At 42.6% G+C, this 24,381-nt stretch overlaps 2 protein-coding genes across 4 annotated transcripts in view; both read right to left on the reverse strand.

Moving 5' to 3' along the window:
- The window catches only part of PABPC1L (poly(A) binding protein cytoplasmic 1 like), a 30,651-nt gene extending 26,000 nt beyond the window's left edge, over nt 1-4,651 (reverse strand). For both annotated transcript variants that reach the window (XM_088674593.1, XM_088674594.1), the window contains exon 1: nt 4,528-4,651. The gene's annotated coding sequence lies outside the window, so the exon portion shown is untranslated. The remainder of the gene's footprint in view (nt 1-4,527) is intronic.
- Nucleotides 4,652-5,724: 1,073 nt separating this feature from the next.
- Nucleotides 5,725-20,676, reverse strand: YWHAB (tyrosine 3-monooxygenase/tryptophan 5-monooxygenase activation protein beta). 2 transcript variants are annotated; one of them, XM_035122843.3, is made up of 7 exons: nt 20,540-20,676; nt 15,689-15,896; nt 13,024-13,325; nt 12,353-12,476; nt 8,423-8,586; nt 7,957-8,052; nt 5,725-7,537 (listed from the first exon to the last, which is right to left on the reverse strand). In XM_035122843.3, the coding sequence occupies exons 3-7, from the start codon at nt 13,315-13,317 to the stop codon at nt 7,481-7,483; spliced, it is 735 nt and encodes a 244-aa protein (XP_034978734.1). In that variant the 5' UTR covers nt 13,318-13,325; nt 15,689-15,896; nt 20,540-20,676; the 3' UTR covers nt 5,725-7,480. The 2 variants fall into 2 exon arrangements, with proteins under 2 accessions (XP_034978734.1, XP_034978733.1); XM_035122842.3 differs by lacking the exon at nt 15,689-15,896.
- Nucleotides 20,677-24,381: the final 3,705 nt, after the last annotated feature.

Below are 24,381 nucleotides of genomic sequence, written 5' to 3' on the forward strand. Positions count from 1 at the left end.
TGGGATGAAAGCCATGCACTTCCCTTCTAAAAACTAGAGGTGGGTGAGGAGAGGGGTTGGCTGTTGTTGTTTTTTTTAATTATAAACCTAGTCTGTACAGTATAGACTTTTGTTAAATACTAATCTGTGCTTACCTAGTTCTACTCACAAGTAGAGCCATTGAAATTAATGGACCCAAGTTAGTTTTGTTTAGTTATTTGGACCACTTATGTACCATTTAAACAAAATGGAGGGGGTGGGATTCAACTATAACAAGCCCCACTAGCAGAAACGTGTACAACCCCCCCCCCCAAGAACAGCATGCAGGGGGAGGAGAGGGCAGACGGTTGAATCGGGCAAGCAGAAATGCTTACACTGACAGAGCAATCTTCTTGACCCTATGCTGAAATCCTCCCTCTGTGTGGTTTAAGGGCATAAGAAGAGCTTGCTGGATCAGGCCCATTTGGTCCAGCAGCCTGATCTCACAGTGGCCAAGCAGGTGCCTATGGGAAGACCAAAAGCAGGATCCAGTGGCATAGCATGGGTTGTCAAGGCCCGGCACTGCACAGAGAGAAAGGGAGGGAAACGGGCAGAGTACATACTGTATGTACATTCAAGCCATTCTGTTTTTGGGATAGGGCACTTCCTGGTTTGCATGGAGAAGCGAATGCAGCCCAACAACAGAAGTGCACAGCTGTATTTGGGCAGCACAGGGTGTTGAAATTTTGCACCCCTAGCAATTTTGCTCCCGGGGCATCCACTCCTGTGCCTCTTCCCCCCCCCCCATACTACGCCACTGGTAGGATCTGGGACATTCCCACCTGTGATTTCCAGGAATGGTCACTGGGGGCACATTGCCTCCAGCATTAGATGTTGTAGTACATAGGTTACAAGAGAAAGTTGTAGCCAATCAAGTTCTACTCAAGAGCACACCCATTGAAATTAAGTGGTCCATGCCCATTCACTTCAGTGGGTCAATTATGAGTAGGAATAGCATTGGCTCCATCCATAGGTTAAAACATCATTAATAAGCAACAAATATGAGAGGATCAATACATTTTATAAAGCACAGTTAACAACTAAAGAGAGCATCCTCTAAAATAAACTTTCTGCATAACAACCAGCTGCATAAATAGAAGGAAAGTTCATGGCAAAACTGTCCTCTTAGCATAAGGAAGTAAAATATTAAAAATGAAAAGGAACTAAAAATATATATTCCTGCTTTTTTCAAAAGGTCTACTCTTGAGTATGACTGTTAGTTACAGCCCATTGGAAACAGTCACTTGACCTGCTTCCTAACAAACAATTAAACTATGTTGAATCCTATGTTGAAACACTCACCCAAGTAAAAGACAACTCAAAGAAGACTGAGCTTGCTGAAATATGGGAGTGCAGGAAGGGTGGGGTAGACAAAACAGAAGGGAAAGGGGTGTGGCTGGCCAGCCAGAAGACGATAGGAGTTGTAGTCCAAAACAACTGGAAGGCACCTGGATGGGAGTAAGAGCTCCATTCAAAGCATTGGGACTTACTTCTGAGTAACATACATAGCAATGCACTGTGTGCTCTGTATGTTGCTGCATTGACATTTTTAAAACTATAACATTTACAGTACATTCTTTAGTTGCCGCAATAGCAAACAGATATATTGTTCTCCAGGAGTTAGGGACTTGCACAAAACGAGTATTAAAAGATGGGGAGACACAGAATCCCATTGGCAAAGATTTCAGTCTCTCTCTTTTTCATTTAAACAAAATTTAAATTCAACTCATTGCAAGTAGAACCTTTAAGCAATTTACATAAGCATACATGTGCATAGAAAGTTAAAGTAAGCATAACCCTTGTGACTTCCCTAGAAAGAGTGAAGAGGTAAATCAGACACTGAAAATGTTTGTATGTTTATTTATTTCACAAAATTTACATTCTATTTGATTGTAAAACCAAACCAAACAGCAAAGCGGTTTACAAAAATAAAGCAATAAACTAAAAACCAGATTAAAACCCATGTCAATGTTCTACACATCTTGCCTAAACAAAAATGTTTTGAAGCAGGCACTGAAAACAGTACAGTGAAGGTGCCTGCCTGAAGTCAATAGGCAGTGAGTTCCAAAGTGTAGGGGCTGCCACACTAAAAGAATGATTTCTTACAGATGCAGCGCTTTATAAATTTAATGTATTACTGATAAAATGTCATTCCCACTACTCAGATGAGACTGTGCTTCTAAGAAGCTGTTGGGGAACTTCTCCCCCCTTAACTGTTGTCCAATCTGAATCAACTGGTTGGGGTTAAGTCTCATGCCCAGATTCAATGCCTGGAGACACGGCGCCAATGAAAAATTGATGTCAATTTGCCTGACATGCTGCTCTCACTAAGCCTCTGAACAACCTGACATTTTTTAAATCTACCATCTAAATAACTTTTATTAATAATTATTAAAATATTATGTAGGGCTTTATCTAATCAAGTCATACTCAGGAGTAGGATCCATTGAAACCAATGCCCTTAAGCTCATTAATTTCAATAAACGTATTTACGACTTACTTGGATACAACCCATGATCTTTTACACCCTTCTGGAATGCCTATCTGTTTCACCCAGGACGGATGCTCCTCTCACCCCACCCTATTGGCCCAAATGTTTTATCTCCCCACATATTCCAATCCTGAACACAATGGCAAAAGATGCTGCGTGGGACAAAAACAAGTGTCAACAGCAAAGAGGGCTCGCCATGTCACTGTGGATGGGTGAGAAAGAACTTGAGCAATCATTGCAGGGGAAATAAAAAGGACCAGTCTTTTGACCACCACCCCAATTAATCATTGGTCCCTGCTTGCATCCATCATCTCCATAGCTCCTGCATCTGATGAAAAAGCCTCATGCCACAATAACTTTGTTACGCCACAAATCTTGTTCCTGGAGCTGTAACACCAAGCACACTTTAAAACATTGTATCCGTGCATCTCTTCTTTCAGTATGTATATCTATCTCTACATGAAGTCATACGACTTCATTGCTACTCAAGATACCTTTCCATTTTCCTCTCTGCACATGGCCTGTTCAGATAGCCATAGGCCAGGCATGTCCAACAGGTAGATCGTGATCTACCGGTAGATCACTGGACGTCTGCGGTAGATCACTGGTAGATCATTGGCTCCCCTCAAAGCTGCTGAAGTGTAGCTCTCCTAAAAATAAGCTCAACATTTTACCTCCTCCCTGAAAAAACTCAACAACTTTGACCTGAACCCCCAAAAGGGGGTAGATCATTGCCAGTTTTTAACTCTGTGAGTAGATCGCAGTTTCTTAGGAGTTGGCCATAGCCTATCAAAGGCGGTTTAAGTTGTGGCTTTTCTACGGCTACGGCTATGCCGTAGCGACCGCCAGACTGTTAGTTGCGAAGAATTGGAAAACCCCAGAAATCCCTAGTAAAGAAGATTGGCAAATTAAGTTATTCCATTATTACAATTTAGCAATTAGATACGAAGAAGCCAAAGGATCAAGTCTAGAAGAAGCAATCAGATTGTGGAAATCATTTAACATGTATATTAAAGATAAAATAGAAAAACCAAACCTTATCTCAGAAAGATAATGATTCTATATTGGAGAGGGGAAAAAAATACAATGGAGATTACTAATGTATATAAGAGGGACAAGCTTAGTACAGGACGTGAAGTAGGGAGGGCATTGAGGGAGGGTATGGTGGGAGGGGCGGGAGGGATTGGGGAAAATCAAGACAATGTAAATATCTGCATTCATTTGTATCTGTTTTATTTACCTGTAAACAATTTTTATTTTTGAAACCAATAAAATTTATATATATATATATATATATATATTTTTAAAAAGAGGATAGAGAGATTATATACTGTAAGAAGTATTTTTACATCTTTTTGAAATGATGGTGTCATGACTGTAATAATTTCTAAAAATAATAATAAATAATTGTGGGCCACAAAAAAAAAGTTGTGGCTTTTCTGTAACAGCAAAAGCAGCTAGGGAACTAGAACAAGTCTTTCAAAGTCTGGCCATAACATCACTCTCATTTTCCTATGAAGGGCAAAGTCCTTGAACGGAAAAAAATACAGCTGACTGGCAGCTGCTTGGTGTCACAGCAAGTTGCTTTTCCTTATTGTCTAGACGAAAAGGCAGTTACCACGTTCTTCCCTTCCTGCTCTAAGTACTCTACACTTGGGCATGAGCCAACAACATACAGACAAGCAAACGAATTGTGGAACGTATCTGGAAGGCTGGCTTACATTCTGCAGAAATTGAAAGCACTCTTTTTGTAAGCCGTGCAATTTCAGGCTGCAAGTTGGGAGGGCTGCATCTCTGAATGCTCAATTTAAAAACCCCTTATGCATGCAAAACAAGTAGATTAGAGCGAAGGAATCAGCCTGGCCTTTTAAACCAAACAGATGGAGTCTCCTTCATGAGGAAGTACTGAAACACACAGCTCATTATCTGCACTCTGAAATGGTAGCGCAGGAAGTGTGTTACTGTTTGGTGCCAATTTCATGCACTCGACACATTGGGAGAGTACAAAGGTAACCTACCCCTTCTTAAATCACCAGCAAGTGTAGATTCAAAATTAGGGCCCATCCAGCCTTCATTCTGTGCTGTGCTTTCCAGGCACAGGTCCATGCTTTAAAGCACCATATCCGAGAATTTTGATTTTGGCATTTTGCCCAGGAACACCTGTGTTTTTCCACTGAATAGAGCAAACAGCAATCTGCAGAAAACCTGTTTGCTCCAATTCAGTGGTAAAACACGGGTTTTCCCAGGGAAAGGGCAGGGACAAAAAAAAGTCTGCTTGAACGGACAGCTTTAAAGCCTGAATCTGTGCCTAGAAACACGACACAAAAGGAAGCCTAGATGAGCCCTTCTTGAGTCTTTGTTGGAACAGGGTTCCTTTCTTTTCACTACATTTCTTACCATGTGAAAGAACCTGTGCACTTTTGCTGCAGGGGGAGTTCAAGCATCTTTTCATAAGAGGGATCGGAAAGATCCCTTTAAAGATATTACAAAGTGCATCAGAAAACTAGAACCTTGCACTGTATATCATAATAGGAACCTCGGAGCTGGCGGTACTAATAATACCTGACAGAATAAGATATTATTCTAATAATGGAAAAGAATCAAAAGTCGAAAGCAAGTACAATTTAGACTTCTACAGCAGAACTGTTCTTAATACCATTACAACCCACAAAGTGCCATTTAGAACCTTTGATCACTTGCACCTACAAGCTACTTGTACTTATAGGACAAACCTTATTCCTAAAGGACTTCATAATGTAGGTAGCTTTTGAAAAATATGAATTCAGGCTTCATCTCAGAAAGCTAAGAAATCAAGGGCCACTTGAAGCCATTTCTGTTCAATGTTACATTAAAACCTTTCTAGGATCTAAACTATTTCTAGAACCCAATGCTGCTTTAATATCTGAAGGAATAACGCATGTTTTATGATATTCAAAATCATTCACTATTGTCTATAAAAAGGCAGATGTCCAGTAGATAGGCAGTTTGGCTTGGATGCTGTAAAGCCTTGCACAAGGTGTCTCCTTTCACTCTTCCTGTGAAACAGAAGTGACCAACTCTATACAGGTTTTTGTTTTGGGGGGTGCAGACCTTACAGGATGCTTTAGCACAGTTAAGCAAGCTAAGAGGCATAAAACAGCACAGTCATTCTACCGCCACAGTATTCAGCCATGGCAGTGACAAACAAAAGTGTAAAGAAAAAAACAACAGACCACAACTGATAAAACTTTTTATTGTCTTTGAATTCTTTTACACTTTGCCGATTGTGTAAGGTGAAACTAGAACTGTTTTAAAAGACATACACAAATCTAGTACATCAATAACCAGGTATTTCTTTTTGCTATACTATTCTCACAACCACGTGTGTATGTGCTAGGCAATACAACCGTCACAGAAGCAAACTTTAGGCAAAATACTGGTCAGTAGAAACAACGCAAAAAGAGCTACCAGATATACAGACAGGCTCGGTTCCACATTCACTACCGCATTGATCAAGCGCCAAGTATAACTGCACAATTTGTTCAGCTAGTAAGAGGGGAATTTTGAAGTCAGTGCATGAATTTCTCTCTTCAGCGACAGATGAAAAGACAAACAGATGGATTCTATGATCTAAGCGGAATGCTATAGGCAGAGGAACGATACTAAAAAGATTGAAAAGGGTGAATATTCAAATCTTTCCTCTGCATTATTCATGCAACTCCTATTAAGTTCTGGTATTTGAGTGGACAGGTTTATAAACAATTGAATATTTGGAATTTCAGTATCTCAAGCTAACAATTAATACGCATGTTTATGGTCTGTATTCCTAAGGCAGCTATGGGAAAACTTTTAACAGGATCTTGATTGTGACCCAGGAGTGGGCAGATGCCAAACAGGAGCACTGGCAAGCCTTCAGCATCTAAGTGAGACCTGTATTCCAACATATTTAAGCCGCTCCCATCACCAGAGACTTAACAGCATACACAGATGATCTCAGGGTTTAAACTGAAGCAGGAATGGGACTGGGTGGAAGAACACAATCCATGCAAAGAAGAGCTCTTTCGGGTTATTCAAAGGGGCAGGCCTCCTCCGTGAAGTGAGGAGGGAGATTAAGATTTTAGCATTTTAAAGTGGGAAAACAGTTCTATTTAGCATGCCTACCCAGCAACTAATAAGGCCATAAAAACAGAAACATCCTGTTGAAATTCCATGGTAGTGCTCTAAAAATTCACTACCAAGAAAAGTCGATACTGTAAATATGTTAACTTATTGCTGTGGGAAGGGGCTTGATGATGTCCACAGAAAGAGGACTGGGCTGTTTCTCCAAAGACAAAGCCCCAGTGTTCTGCAACTGTTAAGGAGTCTGGAACTTAGGCTGCTGTTTTTCTCTGCTTTAAATTGAGGCCTCAGAAAATGTTTACATTTGAAATGAGCATTTGGCTGAAAAGCAGTGTGTCCAGCATTATTATTTCAAAAACAAAAATGTCTGAATGAATGTGCCTATTAAATTCATAGAAGTGAACTACTGAACTGGAATGCCGCACAATAGATTGTTTCCCTTCCATGTTGCAGTGTCACAATATAATCTCTATAATTTTCTGTACAACTTTACAACAGAATTGTACTTCGACTACTTTGATCCCAGATTATAATATTTCCAATGAATTACATGATTCATATCTACTCTTCCATCATTTAGTTTTGTAAAGTCAACTGCAATCACAAAACCCATAATCACAGTGTTCAGTTAAAAAAATATAAACACAGTAATCATAATTGTAAGTGTTCATAATAGGAAAGGTTCAAAATGCCATTGCTCAATTGATCTCCATTTTATGTACACAGAACACCAACCAATTGTTTTTACCCCACAGACAGTTTGCTACGTTGAGGTTGTGAAGTCGATGTACTATTCTTTTTGCTTGTCGCACAAAGGGATATAACGTGTAGGATACAGAGTGACATTGAACATATAGTGAAGCGTGACAGCCATTAGTTCTCGCCCTCCCCAGCTTCCCCTTCATCTCCCTGGTTTTCCGATGTCCATAGCTGTAAGAAAATACAAACATGTTTATGCTGAAAGCATGCAGTTAATTACATTGGTCTGGAAAGGAGCAGTGGGGCAATTTGTTTCAGTAGAGCAGTATTATTTGAGTGGCAGTTAATGAATGATGAACTAAAGACTGGAGATTAGATGAAGTTAAACAATGAGTACATGAAGCCTGCAGGTAATACACAAATTTGTTAGCTGCCTGATAAGGGCATTTGGCAAGTTATCCATTACAGGTATGACTGCTCCACACACACAATGCTGACAGCAGTCATTCTTTCATATGGAACTAACTTTGTGCTACATCCAAAACAGTTTGTAAGGGTGCAATTATCAATCATTTGTGGGATGGCAAGACTTAAAATTATAAAACATTGCATCATTTAAAGTGTAGCCAGTTTTTCGAAGGAATACTTACAGTAAGGTTATCTCTAAGTAGCTGCATAATCAGAGTACTATCTTTGTAAGATTCTTCATTCAGTGTGTCCAGTTCAGCTATTGCTTCATCAAATGCCTAAACCAAATTCAAATAATTAATTTGCTTTATTCTCCTTCTCATCCTTCCTGCCTTAAGAATGTTTAACCCATTCAATTTCCAAGCACAGATAGGGCTGGCTAAGTGATGAAAAATGCTCAACATTACACTTGTGTTCAGCCAGGTTAAGACCCAAGATAGACTTCCTTAGAATATAAAAGTGTCACCTCTAATTTCAAGTGTGTTATTTTAACTTAATAATTAATCTTTCTTTTGAAGAATATAAAAGCTCTCCTAGAGCTCTCCAACATGATTAAGCCATATATTTCTAGTTGCATTCACAACAGCTCAACGTGTATCTCAAATTTGTTTCCCCATAACCATTCTTGACAATATTAAGTCTATTTACCGTCTTTGCCAGACTGCAGGCTTTCTCTGGTGAGTTTAGTATCTCATAGTAGAACACAGAGAAATTAAGTGCCAGACCAAGTCGAATAGGATGTGTTGGTTGCATCTCTTTCTTGCTGATTTCAAATGCTTCCTGATATGCCTGCTGAGAATTTGCTACTGTTGCTGCAAGAAAAGATGGTGATAATTTTAATATTTCCTGACATGGCCAACTCCAAGTCAGAAGCATTTACACAGGTGCCTGCATAGAGTAGGGCGTTTGAACAGTGAGTGATCTGTAGTGAACATTTTGTTACACACACAAAAAACAGTCTTTTAGGAGCCTGAAATGTTTCCCAAAAGACTGCTAAAATGTTACCTTTTTTGTACCTGTTCACAGCTAAAATCAGCTGCTGCTTCAGCACCAGTTTGCTATAATAATAATAATAATAATAATAATAATAATAATAATAATAATTTATTATTTATACCCCGCCCATCTGGCTGGGTTTCACTCTGGGCGGCTTCCAACAGAAAAATAAAATAAAATAATCGATTAAACATTAAAAGCCTCCCTTTAAGACTGGTCATCTTCTACCTAGTAGCAGGGACACTGTGTGGCAAGATTCGGCTATGCATAGTCACTGACAACAAAGAAAGCTCAGAGTGAGAGCAACTCCAGCTCAGGAAATATTGTCTTTACTTAGAATTAGCTAGCTTTTCCTCAGGGTCATTACACTGACTGGCTATGTCAGTGTTGATATGATGGGAAAATACATGCAGAAAAAAATGTTGTCAAAATAGCAGCCTATCAAGGCCATGAAGGTGGGGGCATAGAACTACCAGAGTCTTCTTTGTAGTAGTATCGCTCCATTTCAGCCCATCCTAAACAATAAAACCTTAGATTAAATACACACATATTTAAATATTTGGGGGGGGGGCTATTGCAAATATGACATTCTACAAAGAGTATGGCCTAACCACTTATATGTGAATATCACATGAACCTAGCTGTAAAACATTTCCTATTCTATCCTGGCTATTTGATCCAGAACCAAATTCTATTGTGTCTAGAAATTCTATCGTAGCTATAAGTCGTGTCACATATTAGTTAATACTGTATACAGTGAGGGGGAAAGTATTTGATCCCCTGCTAAATTTGTCCATTTGCCCTCTGACGAAGAAATGATTAGTCCATAATTTTAATGGTAGGTTTATTGTAGCTGTGATACATAACAGGAATAACAACAACAGGAAAAAACCCAGAAACCCAGAAGACAGAAGTCAGAGATTGATGTGCATTATGAGTGAAATAAGTATTTGATTCCCTATCAACCACCCAGATGTCAGGCTACCTGGTATTTTCACTGTATGTAACGAACTGAGATTAGAAGCACCTGCTGTAAGGGAGGTCTTACCTGTAATCCCAGCTCGTTACAGTATCTGTACAAAAGACACCTGTCGACAGAAGCAATCAATCCAGCAGATTCCAAACTAGCCACCATGACCAAGACCAAAGAGCTGTCCAAGGATGTCAGGGACAAGATTGTAGACCTGCACAAGGCTGGACTGGGCTACAAGACTATTGCCAAGCAGCTTGGTGAGAAGGTGACAACAGTTGTTGCAATAATTCACAAATGGAAGAAACACAAAATAACTGTCAACCTCCCTCGGTCTGGGGCTCCATGCAAGATCTCATCTCGTGGAGTTGCAATGATCATGAGAATGCTGATGAAGCAGCCCAGAACATGGGGGGAACTTGCCAAAGATCTCAGGGCACCTGGGACCATAGTCACCATGAAAACAGTTGGTACTGTAACACACTAAGCCATGAAGGACTGAGATCTTGCAGAGCCTGCAAGGTCCCCTTGCTCAAGACAGCACATGTACAGGCCCATCTGCAGTTTGCCAATGCACATCTGAATGACCCAGAGAAGAAGTGGGTGAAAGTGTTGTGGTCAGATGAGACCAAAATCGAGCTCTTCGGCATCAACTCAACTCGCCGTTGTTTGGAGGAGGAAGAATGCTGCCTAGGACCCCAAGAACACCATCCCCACCGTCAAACATATTATGCTTTGGGGGTGTTTTTCTGCTAAGGGGACAGGACACCTTCACCGCATCAAAGGGACGATAGGCAGGACCATGTTTCGTCACATCTTGGGTAAGCACCTCCTTCCCTCAGCCAGGGCTTTGAAAATGGGTCAAGGATGGGTATTCCAGCATGACAATGACCCAAAACACACAGCCAAGGCAACAAAGGAGTGGCTCAAGAAGGAGCACATTAAGGTCCTGGAGTGGCCTGGCCAGTATCCAGACCTTAATCCCATTGAAAATCTGTGGAGGGAGCTGAAGGTTTGAGTAGCTACACATCAGCCTTGCAATCTTACTGACTTGGAGAGGGACTGCAAAGAGGAGTGGGACAAAATACCTCCTGAGAAGTGTGCAAACCTGGTGGCCACCTACAAGAAACGTCTGACCTCTGTAATTGCCAACAAGGGTTTTGCCACCAAGTACTAAGTCATCTTTTGCAAAGGGATCAAATACTTATTTCACTCATTATAATGCACACCAATCTCTGACTTTTGTCTTCTGGGTTTTCCTGTTGTTATTCTGTCTCTCACAGCTACAATAAACCTACCATTAAAATTATGGACTGGTCATTTCTTCGTCAGAGAGCAAACGGGCAAATTTAGCAGGGAATCAAATACTTCCCCCCCCCTTCACGGTAGTAACACTTGAACACGATCCCTATACAGTGGTACCTCGACTTACGAAGACAATCTGTTCCGTGGCAGTCCTCGTAAGTCGAGGTTTTCGGATGTCGAAGTGCGCGGCCGGCGCAGGTGCAGAACATGCGCGTGGGGCGAAAAGACTTCCGGGGTTGTCGACTTCGGAAGTCGAAACCTTCGGAGGTTGAATTGCTCGGATGTCGAGGTATGACTGTATCTAAAAACTTTACAGGGTTCCATATTTGGTGATCTTCCAAGAACTTGGAAGCTTTTTGGGGGGGGAGCAAAAAAATAAAAATCTATAGGAAGAGTAGGCTAAATGGTGAAATGCCACTAGCCTGGTATCATGTACAGACATATTTGTTTAACAACAAATTCATAGACCATCTAAGGTTTTAAGGCACACCGATCCAGCATCTGTGACTACAGATTAATTAAATAAGATGCATGTATAAACTGTAACTTAATAGTCAAGATAAGTACAAGCAACTTATACTTTCTGCTTCCCACACTTCTAAGATCTGAAAAGGAACTTCCCACATCTTTCCTTGTGGTCAGAGGTTCCATTAGGAGTCTTTGCATTTAGGTGCAGCAGAGATGTAAAGGCCTGGAAAAAAAGAAAATGGAAAAAAGAGGAAGCCCCTCCCCCTTCAAAGATTTCTCTTCAATGCATTATTTGGAGAACACTGGGGTGGGGGAACTCCTATGGAATATTTTCTTTCTTGGAATGAGTGAAATGCTTTTTAAAAAGCTATACTTACTCAAAATGTATTGTAGGAAGATTTTCATGAACTAATTTACATCACTAGAAAATTTTAATTTCTGTATATATTGTAGACATATTCAACTCCTAAATCCAATATAAGTGCCTTCACCCCTAGAGGGTACTGCTGTCTTAATGGAAGAATACAGAACACCCATTCCTTGTGATTTGCTGTTACCTCCTTTTAGTAACCTCTAGTTAAGTTGGAGATACTAAAAACAAGTATCCTGCAGCAGTAATCCCTTCAACCTGGCCCTTCCACGGTAGTGAATCGCCTTATGGTTGAATACAACAGGAAGCCACTGGTTCTTTTCCCTACTCCTTTGCATTCAGAACATCTGATATTCTCAGAATACTGAGACAAATTTATTGTGAGATCAAGAAACAGTTTAATAGTACCACACACAGCTCTTGTAGGGAATCATTAAGAAAGGCTTCTGATTTTAAGGTAACCACCTACTTTGCTTGCTTTCTCCAGATGCCACTTCTGAAAGGTATCTATAGTAATCTCCTTTCATTTTCAAATAGAAGACTTTGCTTTCTGGCTGTGTGGCATTAGCAATAAGGTACTTATCCAGCAGTTCCTGAAAAACATATAATCACAAGGTTACACAATTTTTCCTCAATCGATCCCCTTTATGTATATATCTACAATATGAGGGCCTAACCTACAGCCATTCAGATCTTTCTGAACTACATCCTCTAACATAGCCCCACCCAGCATGGCCAATGACCAGGGATGAAGAAAGTTGTGGTTGAGCAACATTTAGAAGTTCAGGAGGCACCAAGCTTCTTTAAAAAACAACTTTGGAGATGAGACTCTGGTGGCTTTATACAAGATCACATTTCTTTAGTTCATTGCCTAAATTATGGAAGAGAGGTTTATATATGTTTTGTATTGTTTATAGGTTTGGTCCATACAAGTGTACACATAGTCTACCAAGTATCAAATAAAAATAATTTTCTACAATTAGCATATAAACCACTAATTACAAAGCAAGGATCTTTGGCTGTTGGACCAAAGTAGATCCTTAAGCGATGAAACTGTGCTCCTGCCTTGAGCTCTCAAGCTTCCCAACAGATGGAGCTCCTTAACAAATGCTGCTATATCCATTCCTACTAGACTATTACCAGAACATCATTGCAGATGTCCTTCAGTTCAGCCTCAATCTTCTCACGATATTCTCTTCCCATCTGCTGTTTCTTCTCATTTCTTTCCGTCTTCTGTTCAATGCTGGAGATGACACGCCACGAAGAGCGACGGGCACCAACCACGTTCTTGTAGGCAACAGAGAGGAGATTCCTTTCTTCATTGGACAGCTCATGTCCCTGCTCAGTGACAGCCTTCATGGCAGCAGCCATATCATCATAGCGCTCTGCCTGCTCAGCAAGTTTGGCCTTCTGTACCAACTCACTTTTATCCATGTTTGTTCCTGGGGGGGGGGGGGTTGTAAAAAAAAAATTGTTTATTTCCTGCAGCTCAATTTTCTCCAGCAGGACAGAACTATTATTTGATAGGCATAAAATACAGTAAATCTGAGAGCAAACCATCAGGATGTGGGTTATTCCAAAGTGATGACAACGTACAAGGGATGACTCCAGTACTCTGACATAGGAGTAAGTTTAAAAATCCACCAATATAATAGGGTAATAGAGTGTGGCCCTTTCAAAGTAACAAAAGGAGAAGTTTTGTGCTGGGATGTAGCATCTATGAATGGTTTGTTTTGAACTGCTCTCCTGCCTGTCACTGATCCTCTGTAAAATTTGACCTGTTCAACAGCAACTGTATCTACACCAGGCACCCCCAAACTTTGGCCCTCCAGATGTTTTGGACTACAATTCCCATCTTCCCCAACCACTGGTCCTGGTAGCTAGGGATCATGGGAGTTGTAGGCCAAAACATCTGGAGGGCCGCAGTTTGGGGATGCCTGATATACACCATATTCTTCTAGGATAGCCATCTCTGACTACATCTAATAGCGCAATGTACACAACTATTTCTATTTTATCTCTACAGAAGCTTGTGCCACAATATAATTAGATGTATCCATCTTGAGGCAAATGCTCAGTTCAGATAGCTTTACCCAACTGCCACTGAACAGATTAATCTCCTTGCTAACCAATGGCTACATTTGTATGAGAATAAACTAACAAGGCAGCCCTTCAAATGGGATACAAGTACGTAACTGTTAGCAGGCTCACTTCCCCCTTCAACCTAAAAGCAATCCCTGCAGAGAACACCTGTGTCTCAGTTCTAAAGACAGTGTTCCTTGCTCCTTTGCAGCAAGCAACAAGGTCATTTTCCAGCACCAGAGCAATGAAATGGAATGACGACTGACTGGTTCTCAGGAGCTCCGCGCTGGACCAAATTTGGAAGGTTCAGAAGTTGTCATAGTTGAATACCATTTCACACACCACCACTACAGAATTTTATCCAAGACCATTACAAAGTACAATACTACACTTCTTATAAATCCTTATCTAACACTTTGCAAGTCTCTGCTCTTCTCAGCAATTTCCCACTTACAGGTGCTGAATTTGCAACACCAGCATTGTTATTAGGTTTCTTTTCATTAGAAACAAGAACTGTTTCCTTAGGAGTATGCATTACCTCTTCCCCACAAAAAAAACCTTGAGAAGGTAAATCAATTTATTGAAGGGAATATGTGCAAGTGTAATGGCACTTCAGAATTAAAGAGAAATAACATGGTCAAGGAGAAAAGTACAGAATTATGGGGAATGGAAAGTTCACTGTAGTGCACAACAAGAGTGATGGGCTGAATGAACTAACGCTGTACTACATGCAGCATCAATTTCATGTAAGCAATTAATGCAACCTTTTAAAACATTTAAACCAGCCTTTCTCAACCTTGGGTAACTGAATGTTGATGGGCTACAGCTCCAATGATCCCCAGTTAGCAGGACCAGTGGTCAAGGAAGAGGGGAGTTATAGTTCAACAGCATCCAGGGACCCAAGGTTAAGAAAGACTGATTTAAACAGTTGCTGCAGGGTTTGACGAGCAGGATTGGAACAAAAATGAATAGGGATTAACCCTTTTTGGACACGGCCCCAACACACAGACCCCAAACACAAAACATACATTGTTGTTAGCTCCCAGAGGAAAGCTCCCATTGACACCAATGGGAGCTTCCCTCCTAGGGCTAATAGCATCTTGGGTGAGGATAGATTTATAGTGGGATCACAACAGTGAGGAAGGATTAAACACACACAGTCCTGATCCTTACTCAGAAGGCCCTGCAGCTGCTATTTAAAAAAAAAAACCCTGCATGTTAATTGTTTACAAGCAATTAATGTTATTTCTAGTTTTTGAACTTAGTCATGTGGTAAAAACCCTCATTCTTGCCTGACAGGTACTAGCATGTCTCTTTATCTGGCATGATGGGAACTGACTACCTGGACACTTGTTTTCAAAGCTGGTGACTGGGGCTCAAATAACTTACACCCGTTTAAGACTCCTGAGAGTCAAACTCTCAATTGCAGATAGTCACCAGTTTAACACAATATGCAATAAGATGACAACTGTTCTTATACACTATCTTCACAAGTGCAATAAATACCTGGACTCTGATGTGTCAGCTCAAGTGATTTCATTCTTAGACTATAAAAACATTCCAACTTTTTAAAAATTCAACATAAAGCTTTAAAACTCTTACACTTGCTAACTTGCCTTGATGGAAAATTTGCTACCATACGGTTGCATCAAGCATTTCTGTGCATAAACAGAAATGCAACAATATTAACCTTCCTCCACCACCTCACACAGCACCTACACACCTTCCAAATCTGCTCCAGAGGGATGGGGGATCTTCCAGAACAGGTTTTGGAGGTATGCAAAGGAAGATGAAGTCCCATTGCATGAAGAAGTTATCTTGCCCAAAGTATTTAGAACTGTTTAATGGGGAATGCTGAAGCTCTTTATGATTGAATTCATTCCTCTTTCAGGAGACATGTTCTCTCAGGTATGTGAACAATCTGTCTGGGTCTACATGAACAAAGGAACAGTTTGAATTTTCTTCATTGCTTACCTTGTTGAGACAAGAGATGAATGCTCTGTGGTCACTATGAGGGAACTTGGAAAAGGGGGAAATTATAGTGGGATCTCTGAACAAAAGGTTCAATGCCATGACAGAAGCAATATCTCACAGGAAAATCTACCAAATTTGGCATGATTCTTCAGACAATCCTGAGTATTGATTATGTATGGCAGAACACAGACTACATGTAAGATTTTAGCACTTTGAATGAGACTTCTGATTCTCAGATGTTTCCATTTGAAAAAAATCAGTGAAAACCACTGAAAAGTGCAACAGAAGCTGTTCCAAGGTTACTCAATTGGTACTGAAGGATCTTTGAGTTAAGTCATAGTTTGGAATTGCAATTATAAAGACACCACTCATGGCTGTTTGTAGTCTGTTGCTTCTAATTTCCATGAGCTACACAAGACATCAAAACAGATGCAAAATAATGACAGTTAAATACTGTAGAAAAGGGAAATTGGCAGAGAAGTATTTGACTAGCTTAATATAGTAAAATGGAAACACACTAGCATGAAGTGTTTCAAATAACCTGGGTACTGTTTTTAATGCAGAAAAATTACAGAGTTTTTTTTGTTAATTTTTAACTAGCTCTAATTAAACCACTTAAGAGACATTCATAAAATGAAATTGTCATTACTAGCTTTCCACACCACCAAAGGGGGGTGGGGAATGCTTCAAATTTTCTTGTCTAAAAAAACCATCTTCAATCCATCTTAAATAATAATAAGGGTGGCAATCTCTCTCCATCATATTTACACTTTAAACAAGAGCTGCAGATGACCAAAATGGGTGTTAAACTAACATTGGAATAGATTTGTTTTGAGAAAATTGTTATCTGCTAAAACCAAAGAAGGAAAAAGACAGGGAAAGCTTCCACAGCAACACCCCAGTTCTAAAACTTTCATCTTAAAATTCAGGAAACCAGTAGCTTTCTGAAGGCAGTTTGGATGGGGGGAAACTTCCTTTATAACTCAGTCACAGACATGCTGACGCAACAGCAACTACAGTATTGACAGATATTGTGGATTATGTGAATGCTCTCCCAGCAAGCAGCACAGCTGGTGGTTACTTTTCAGAAGGCACAGAACAGTATGTCCCTGAAGCCCCAATATTATAGCAAAAACTCAGATTATCTATTTGCAATAGGTTTCTTGCACATAGCTGATGTGTGCCCTTTTATGTTGAGTACAGCCTGGTGAAGAACACTGGCCACTATTATACCGATTACTCAATGACATTTGCCAATATGGACTGTGGTCTGCAAAAGCTTATGTCACAACAGATCTGTAAAACTATGTTGTAATGGACATTAGGAACAATTGATCACCTTCTTTCCATGCATGCAAAACCATCTTAATGAAAAGAATGTTCAGGTCATTGTGACCATTATTTGGATACATTTCCATTAAAGCTGAAAGTTACCATCCAATGAAATCAATGGACTTAAGTTAGGCATGAGTAATTTAAATACATTTATTTCAATGGATCTACTACTCTGAGTATGACTTAGTTGGATTACTACCCTAAGGCCACAAACGAAATGTCATCTTTTTATAATAATAAAAAATTATATTGTAATAATCTTCATATTGGGAGATTTTACTATGTAATTTTTAATCTCCCAATATTTCATTTCCTGTTCATTTTTTAAAGAGCTCCCAACCATGCTGATATTAATTCATCTTTACCACAAGCAGCTACAGCAAGGTCACTCACAACAGTAAACTGACTGTTTACTGTCTTTATGGCTTTATCAATGCAATCTTTAAAGACCTGAAGTGGCCTAGGACTATGGTATCTACAGAATCACCTGCTCTCATTCAAATTTCTGAGAAATCTTTTTAACTTTGGTGACCTCCTCTGTGACACCCTGCTGTATTGATGTGTGATATATGTGCACAAGAGAGAGCCTTTTCACTAGTGGCACCTAGATTGTGAAAAAACCTTTCCAGCGAGGCACACCTTGGTCAATCAATGCCTGTCCTTTAGCAGGCATAGAACACTGTTTTATACCAGCATATTTTTAATTAAATATTGCATCTTTTATATTGTTTTAAGCATCATTTTATTTGTCGTTTATCATGTTTTTAAAAACGAGCTGCCTTAACTCATTTTAGAACGTGCACATACTATTAATTGTGCAGAATGTCTATTTTGCAATGGACCTTATAATCTTTACTATATCCACCCTACTAACTCCAAGGGACTCTCACAGCTAGACAATGAGTCCATGGCAGAGGCACCCTAGGTAACACTGGCTTTCCATTTAGGTTAAAGAAGTTATTCTCAAATTCTAGGCTCCTTGTGCAGGGAGTAAGGGCACACAGAAACCCTGGAAGGGTGTGTGAAGTTTAAGGGAGGAATAGAATTCTGAAGAAGTTAAAAGCCTACTTCCTCTCACTAGTCAAGACACTGAGGAGAGGGAATTGAACACCCTCTAAGGGTGGTTCCCCATTGGATTTGTGATGGTGACTGCTCTTCCTCATGTTCTATCATCCCAGATTGAGTTGGAAAGAGTTGCTGATATATGTGTGTCTAGCTCTATGAGTCAAGAGATTCAAGTAGATTTATATCCTGCCTTTCTTCCATGTTCTCAAATTCTGTTGTGTTCTCTACATCTTCCTAAAAGGAACTCTTGGCTTAATAACCCTGTTCACACAGAGACCAAGCTGCATGTAAGCAACTGCATTCAAGGATCTCTACTATGGAATTGATGGGTTGGTGAAAGCTAGCAGGGAGCAGGGTTTTTGTTTTTTTAATGGATTAGTGATGTGGCTCTAGGCAGTTAAGTTCAGACTAGAATGCAATGAAAGTGATATAAAGAATAACAGTAGCACCCCGGGTTACATTACCCTTGGGTAATGTAAACTTCAGGATGTGAAAGCTGCAAACCCGTAAGTATTTTGCTGCACACGCATGCGCAGAAGTGGTCTACCGCCCCGCACGCATGTGAGAAGCGGTCTACCGCTTCTCCTCAGGTTGCGAAAACTTCGGGATCCGCCCGGACCTCCAGAATGGATCCTGTTCGCAACCAGAGGTACCACTGTATGTGCAAGACCCACCCACGCACTCATTATACTCAAAGTATGACACACAATTTTTTAAATGAGATTTTTATGTTGGTCACACACATATTATCTAAATTACAAACACAACCAGTTTTTTTGACATAAAGCTTTTTAGAGCTCAGATTCAAATTTGGTGCATCAGGTAAGTTTGGCAGCAGCAAAAGGGGGAGTAACAGGGATTTTTTTAAGCCACTCTTAAAAGCTTTCATCATTAAGTGGCAGGGTAAAGATGCTGCAACCAAACAACGGTTGGTTACCATTTCTCCAACAGAGCTGCCATTGAAGTTTCAGTATAGCTAACCAGTAAGAACTACTGTTCCCTACAAGGGCCATTAAACTACAGTGGTACCTCTTGTTACAAACTTAAATCGTTCTGGAGGTCTGTTCTTAACCTGAAACCATTCTTAACCTGAGGTACCACTTTAGCTAATGGGGTTTCTCGCTGCCACCACACGATTTCTGTTCTCGTCCTGAGGTAAAGTTCTTAACCAGAGGTAATACCGGTACTTCCGGGTTAGCGGAGTTTGTAACCTAATGTGTTTGTAACCTGAGGAACCACCGTACTAGTGTTAGCCAGCCAGCCATTTGGTGCCTCTAATACTCCTTACCATTCTCTCTCTTCCCTCGCTACTTTAACAGGTATTCTGAAAACGCAAATGCTATTGATCTCCATGCCTTTTAAGAACAAAATACAACGAATGAAAGGAAGAAATCAAGACTATTTTAGCAAGGAGAAATCGTGTGTAGTTGGAAGGGGTGGACGAACATTCATGTAGAAAAGGGACCAAGCCTGTAGTCATAAACCGTGGAAGCCCCATGAGGTTTGCTTCCAGGTGAGCTTACTTAAAGCTGCTGTGGCACTAAAAAACCCGTCTTTTCAGGTGGGCAGAGCTCAAAAGGCTGGATTGTGCAAGTGTGTGTTTTTTTAAAGGGGGGAGGGGCACCCCTCGCACTCCCCTGGCCGCAAGAGCGACCTGAATCCTGCGGGAGCCGGGGTTGTGGAGGCGCTTTCACCAGAAGCGCGGCTTAAAAAGAGACCACCTCTGGCTCGTTCCGGACAGGTGAGCGCGCCCAGCCCCGGGCAGAAGGCGGTGACTCAGCCAGGGCGGGGCCGCTGGCAGGCGAGGTGACGCCACCGGGCGGAGACCCTGGAGCGGAAAAGGGGGCGAGAGAGGGGGAGAGGCGAGAGCCCCGCTGCCAAGGAGGGGCTGCTGCCCGTGCCCTCAGCCTGCCGCGTAGTTGGGTTATCGCCTCAGGACCGAAAGGCGGCGGTTCCGCGGCCTTCCTCAGGCCTCTCTCCGGAAGAGCCAAGCCGGAGGCAGCACCGTCCTCGCTTCCGAAAGCAGCCGGGGAGGGAAGGAAGGAGGGAGGGAGGGAGGGGCGGGGGAGACCTCGGCTCTGCCCTCTTCCCCCCCCCCGTCCGCTGCGCGTGGGGGCGGGGAAGGGCAGCTGCACGCGCGACTCGCGTCCGTTAAGCAGCGCGGGTGGGGAAGGGGATTCCGGCGGGAAAACCCGCTCACCTGACGCTAAGGCGAAGGAGAAGGCGACTCACAGGCCTCCAAAAAGACTCGTCGTCCCCGGGCGGAATGAGGCGTCTCTCGGCGCGCGGCAGCCCGCTCCGCTCTTTCACCACAGAGATACACACCCTGCGGCTCCTGCAGGCACTTCCGGCGCCGGGACCACGCCCTTTCCGCCACGGACACGCCTTCCTCCTTCCCTCCCCCTCTGTCTTCTCTCGCCCCCCCTCCCCGCGCCTAACTCCCCGCGGCGTCTCCCGCTTCCCCTATTGGACTGCCAGGGCCGCGGAGGGGAGTGGGTTGGGAGGATGCCGCGCGGTAGCCATGGCAACAGGGCACGGCTTCCAGGCCCAGTTTGGGAGGGCAGAGAGGGAAGCGACGCTCCCCGCCACCCACACGCGCGCGCGCACGAACACACTCCGCTTCCTCCTACGGCGATGCTTCCCCTCCCCTCCAGAGTCCCCCCCCCCTTCTGCCCTATCTTCCTGGTGTCATATCAGCCAGGTGCGGGGTCCGCTCAGAGGCAGTACAGTAAAGGGATCATTGCATAGGGAACAAAGAGAGAGGGAGGGAGAGGTGTATTTCCCCCCCACTTCTCGCACACGGCGCCCACCCCATCCCCGCCTCCTCTCCTAATGGTAGCTTCCGCTTTGGCGCGTTCTGCTCTAAACCTCGCAGCGGCTTGCACGGGGCGGACAGAAGGTCGTGTGCGCGTCCCTTCAGCGATCGCTCACAGGGAAAGGGCTGCAGCTCAGTGGTAGGGAGCAGAACTGTTCCAGGTTCAATCCTGGCACCGCTGGGAGGTAGGGCTGGGAACCTCCCTTGCGTGATACCCTGGAGAGCTGCTGACAACCAGAGGAGACAACAGGGAGCTCGACGGACCGATTCATTTCCAAAGCAGAGTGTGTGCCTTGCATGCAGAAGGGTTCCACTTCAATCCCTGGCATCTCCAACTAAATGCATTTGGGGCAGTGGTGGCAAAGAACACCCTGCTTGTCTGACCTTTGGAGAACCTCTGCTAGCCTGGAGGAAGCCTGATCTGCTATGGCGGCTTCCTATGTTCCCATTTGTTTTGCTTACTACTCAGGGAGTAAGTGGCAGGTGGCTTGCTGCCTCTTCCCATGTAACTGAACAGCTTATAAATCTAAAACAATAAAAAAGTCTTGCGGCACCTTGTAGTATTTTATTATGGCATAAGCTTTTGTTGACTAGAGTGCACTTTCATCTGATACACGGAAGCTTATGCCGCAATGTGAGTCTTTTAAGGCACTGCAAGAGTTTTTTTTATTGTTTCTGCTGCAACAGGCTAACATGACTTAGCCTTCTGGGAATAATGCATCAGCTACACCAGTCACTGCTCTCAGATGGTAGCAAGACCCCTGTCGCCAAGTGCATGACAAATAGAAATTCAAACGATGAAGCCTTTTTTTGGTATGGGGTATGCTGTAGGGATGCGGGTGGCGCTATGGGTTAAACCACAGAGCCTAGGGCAGGCATACCCAAACTTGGCCCTCCAGATGTTTTGGGACTACAATTCCCATCATCCCTGACCAGTGGTCCTGTTAGCTAGGGATGATGGGAGTTGTAGTCCCAAAACATCTAGAGGGCCAAGTTTGGGGATGCCTGGCCTAGGGCTTGCCAATCAGAAGGTCGGCGGTTCAAATTCCCATGACGGGGTGAGCTCCTGTTGCTCGGTCCCTGCTCCTGCCAACCTAGCAGTTCGAAAGCACGTCAAACTGCAAGTAGATAAATAGGTACCACTACAGCGGGAAGGTAAACGGCGTTTCTGTGCGCTGCCTTGGTTCGCCAGAAGCGGCTTTGTCATGCTGGCCACATGACCTGGAAGCTGTACGCTGGCTCCCTCGGCCAATAACGCGATATGAGTGCCGCAACCCCAGAGTCGGTCACAACTGGACCTAATGGTCAGGGGTCCCTTTACCTATGCTGTAGTAGAAATAGTGGCAGCATTGTATTTTCTGCTACAACTATTAAAAATACAGAGAGACTTCTGCTAGGTCAGGAGTGGGGCAAGGGGAGATGGCAATTCTGCCTCCAGCTGTATTCATTTCTTCAGTGTGTGTACCTCAGTCAATGGAGTGGATTTGTACCAATTAGAATGTAACATCCTCCAAACATACATTCACTGTAGCAGGAATGCCTCTTTCACTTCCTCTAGTAGGACAGCATTTTAACTGTCATGCCTCTGTGGCTAGAGGATGAGAGATAAGCCTGGTTCGGCTCACCTAGCAGAGGCTTTAGTAGGTGACCTAACTCCCTTCCCTAGACATGCTAGCTAGAATAGTGGTTTTTTCCCCTCCATGATTTCAGCAGGCGTGAGGACCTTCTGGCTCGCCTGATGTTGTTGGACTTAAGCTCCCATCAGCCCCAGCCAGCATGGATGTCCTGACTTCCACTTGTAAACACAGTGTTCAGACTCTGCGCTCAATTATTGCCAAAGGTTTTATTCCAAAAAAACATTGCACAGCTTAAACATCAATCAGGTTACTGGTTACACAGTTCAGAAGTTCAAAGTGGAGCTCTAAGGTACCTGGCAGGAGCTAAGACATTGCCTCAACACTTGACACACCTCCCTGGTTCTCCTTTTGAAGAGCGAGGAGGACACAATCACACGGGTCCTGTCCCAAGCAATGGAACTGGAGTGAGAAAGCAAGTGAGCACTCCTGCAAGTAGGTGGTAACTACTCAGCTGGTGCTCTTGCCTACATGTCCTTGGAAACAGGGAGCAAACTGTCTGACCCAAGCTCAGGTCAGGCCTCCCTGGGTTAGGCAGCTTTCCCTCAGTTGGGAAATCCAAATCCTGCAAGGCAGGAGCAGGCCTGAGTAAGCAAACCACTTGACCCACAAGAGGTCTGGAGGGTCGTATCACAACAATGGGCCTTTTCTGCAGCGCTTTCTCATTTGTGGAATGCTCTCCCCAGGTAGGTTTGGCTGCCTGTTCATTATACGCCTTTATGTTGTGAACTGCCCTGAGATCTACTGGTATAGGGCTGTATATAAATTTAATAAATAATAATAATAATGGTATGCACGTCCCAGACCACTTGGCCCTTCCTCAGCATCGAGCTTCACAGTCCCATCCCATTCTACCTATCATCTGACCAGTCCTGCCAGAAAGTCTCTATGGGACTTATGACATTAGCCAGCGCTCAGGGGTAATGGGAGGTAGTTTAACAACATCTGGATGACCACAAGTTCTGCATCCTTGGACTAGAGCAGGCATCCCCAAACTGCGGCCCTCCATATGTTTTGGCCGGCACCTCCCATGATCCCTAGCTAACAGGGCCAGTGGTCAGGGAAGATGGGAATTGTAGTCCAAAACATCTGGAGGGCTAAAGTTTGGGGATGCCTGGACTAGAGGATAGAGAGAAAAGTGACTATTGGTAGGTTATTTCCATCTCAATGAGGGCTTCTGCTGGGGGGGGGTGCTCATTGGTGTTTTCTTAAGAGACAGACTTAGTTTATATGGAAGGCTTCTTGATTTGACATTATGATATTTTAAATGACTTTTAAATATAGAAATCACTAAAAATTGTACATTTTGTCTTGTTCACTGTATACAACTTCAAATGCTGCTTCGGTGTCTAAGAATCAGGAAATAAAAGCTAAATAAAATAAAATATACTGTTTTTTACTCTTCTAATAAAAAAGGAACTCTCTCATAATGGCATTCTGCAAAGATAATAGGCACTTTTAGCTTCAGGCTAGTTAACACGAAATACTTGTCTGACAGCTGATAACATTTTATTGAAGTCTCTTTTAACACAGTTGATTTTTCCGTGATTTCAAGTCGCCTTTAGAGATTTAGCTGTCAGCAGTAGCTTTGAC

This window comes from Zootoca vivipara, chromosome 7, assembly GCF_965207765.1.
Source record: "Zootoca vivipara chromosome 7, rZooViv2.hap1.1, whole genome shotgun sequence".
NCBI lineage: Eukaryota > Metazoa > Chordata > Lepidosauria > Squamata > Lacertidae > Zootoca > Zootoca vivipara.

Coding starts and splice junctions, on each gene's coding strand:
- YWHAB (XM_035122842.3), bottom strand. CDS start 13,317: ATGGATAAAAGTGAGTTGGTACAGAAGGCCAAACTTGCTGAGCAGGCA. Junction 12,477..13,023: donor ACATCTGCAATGATGTTCTG/GTAATAGTCTAG, acceptor TATGTTTTTCAG/GAACTGCTGGATAAGTACCT. Junction 7,538..7,956: donor TACTTAGAGATAACCTTACT/GTAAGTATTCCT, acceptor ATTTTCTTACAG/CTATGGACATCGGAAAACCA.